The sequence below is a fragment of the Bemisia tabaci genome, chromosome 3 (genome assembly GCF_918797505.1).
Source record: "Bemisia tabaci chromosome 3, PGI_BMITA_v3".
Taxonomy (NCBI): domain Eukaryota; kingdom Metazoa; phylum Arthropoda; class Insecta; order Hemiptera; family Aleyrodidae; genus Bemisia; species Bemisia tabaci.
The window spans coordinates 35,710,492-35,712,813 of NC_092795.1; the positions used below are offsets into that span (position 1 = coordinate 35,710,492).

At 43.3% G+C, this 2,322-nt stretch overlaps 1 protein-coding gene across 1 annotated transcript; it reads right to left on the minus strand.

The window, feature by feature from the left end:
• Positions 1–513: 513 nt before the first annotated feature.
• Positions 514–2,322, minus strand: LOC140224151 (uncharacterized). Its single transcript, XM_072297578.1, has one exon. The coding sequence runs from the start codon at positions 2,320–2,322 to the stop codon at positions 514–516; it is 1,809 nt and encodes a 602-aa protein (XP_072153679.1).

Below are 2,322 nucleotides of genomic sequence, written 5' to 3' on the forward strand. Positions count from 1 at the left end.
CTTTATTGGAAGCAAATAATGAGAAAATCAAGGGTGTACATTTCGATCTAGTACATAGACGAATTCAAAAATGGCCTATGCTGCGAAGGAGCTGCTCTACCTCGCTGGGGTACATGCGTTTAAATTGCCCTGATTGGAAATGTAGCCTAAACTGTTTTACGCGCCTTTTTCCTTCATTTCTCCGCAAGTAGTCTCGCATAAGCCTAATTTCGTGCGGGGTGATGATTTCGAAGTTTTGATCTGGTTGAGACTCTTCAGGTTCCGGAGTAGGTTCAGGTTCCGGAGTAGGTTCAGGTTCCGGAGTAGGTTCAGGTTCCGGGGTGCTCCTCAAAATTCTGTTAATTTCTGCGTCGCGAGCGGTTGTTAGGAACGTTCTTTTTTTTGTTGATTCCTTTGACGAATCCTTCAATTTGCCGGTAATAACCCAACCATAAATACTCTCAAGAGCGCAGCATTTATCTTCTGTTAAAATTTTGTTTCCGGTATAGATGTAGGGAAAAAGTTCTGCTCCGATTAAGAGATCAATTTCAGAGGGCTTGCCATAGCCCGGTCCGCTAGCGTGAGATGCTGCCATTGTTGCACGATTTCTGGGTTTAGTGGAGTCGTGGGTAACTGATCTGTGATGATGGTCAAAACTTCAGCTTTGGTAGTAAGTACTGGTCTTTGCTGATGCAAGGGTTTGATGCTTATATCTACATCTCCCCAGAATTTTAGGTTTTGGTTACCAAGTCCTGAAACTTCGGCGTGGTATTCGTTAATTTTAAGCCCTAGGCGTTGGGCGCAGGTTTTAGTGATGAAAGTTGACATTGCAGCGGAGTCAATGACTGCTCTAACGGTTTCAAAATGACCGTTTGATAACTTTAGGCCAACTAACGCAGTTCCAAGAAGTATGGAATGATCTTTACTCCCTTTCACTTGTGCTGGCAAATTAACATTTACGCAACTTATACTGGGATTTTGAGAATCTCTTTCGCAGCCGGACGATGTGGCAACAAAGGATTTTTCCGGTATATGCAGGAGAGTGTGATGCGGCTCTCTGCAGATTTTGCAGGTGTACTTGCATTTGCAGTTGCGCGCGTCGGAATGGGTGTCCGAGAGGCAATTTTTGCATCGATTCCAGCTTTTGACCTTTGCAATACGAGAATCCACAGGAAGATTTTTAAAATCCTCGCACCAATATAGAGGATGATTTTCGGAGCACAGGGCGCATTTCTGATTTCGATTTTTGTTAGTTTTCTTGCCATTGTGCTCCTTTGGTCCTATGCTTACAAAATTTCTCGAATTTCCTCCTTTATTGTAGGTATTTTTCGGAGCAGGATCGTTGTTAAACTTTGATTTGTAATTATCCAGTTGTGCGCATTCTCCCTGCAAGAAAGATTCAAGCTCCTTAAACTCCGGATATTTCGTAGAATCTTCTCTAGAGTCCTCAAAACGCCTGCGAATTCCGAAAGAGAGCTTTTGGATTATGACTGTAGTAAGCAGCAATGCATATTCATTCTCATTCCTTTTAAGTGCGGTGAGAGCATTCATATGTTCACGAACCTTAGAGAGAAGACCTGGCAACGCTGTATTTTGTGGGGCATCCGGTAGCTCGAGTAAGCTGCTCAGATGATAGTGGATATGTCGCCGTTCATTGTTGTAACGTAAACACAAGGCGTCCCATGCTACGATATAGTTTTCGGCGGTCAGTTCCAGCGTACCCACGAGCTGCTTAGCCTCACCTTCTAATCTAGAAATGAGATATTGGAATTTTTCCATGTTGGAAAGTGATTTTGATTTATGAATGCTCGTTTCAAATAAGCTGTGGAAAGCAGACCAATCTCGCAGTTTACCAGAAAATTTTGGTAACTCAAGTCTGGGTAGCTTCACCTGATGCTCAACTTTATTCTCGCCATGATTGGATGGGACCCCTGTTCTGGCGGTGGAGGACTTTGTAGCCTCTGCCTTTTCTTTGTTTATTAGGTATAAGGCTTGACAGTTTTCAATCAGTCCATCAAACTGCTCTTGTTGCTTGTCTAACGAAACCCTGTATTTTTCCGAGAGCTTTTGATTTAGCCTGATCATTTCTTGGCGGACACCGTCCATTTTTTCTTGTAATTTGACAATCCTGTCCATTGAAAACAAAAATTGGCCGACGTTATTTGGAGATATTTCTCGATTTATCTTGTCAAAGATTTTTTGAACTGCCGCGAAAATGTCGGCCCTGTGATCAACTAGTACTAGTAAAGAAGAGTATGCCTGTTGTGCCTCTTCTTTGGGGGTTTGCCCTGGCCCCTTGTCTGAACCAGGGTTCGATTTTTCGGGGAACTCATCACCCGGCAT

What these genes read in the sequence shown, in the direction of transcription:
- LOC140224151 (XM_072297578.1), bottom strand. Translation starts at nt 2,322, where the DNA reads ATGCCGGGTGATGAGTTCCCCGAAAAATCGAACCCTGGTTCAGACAAG.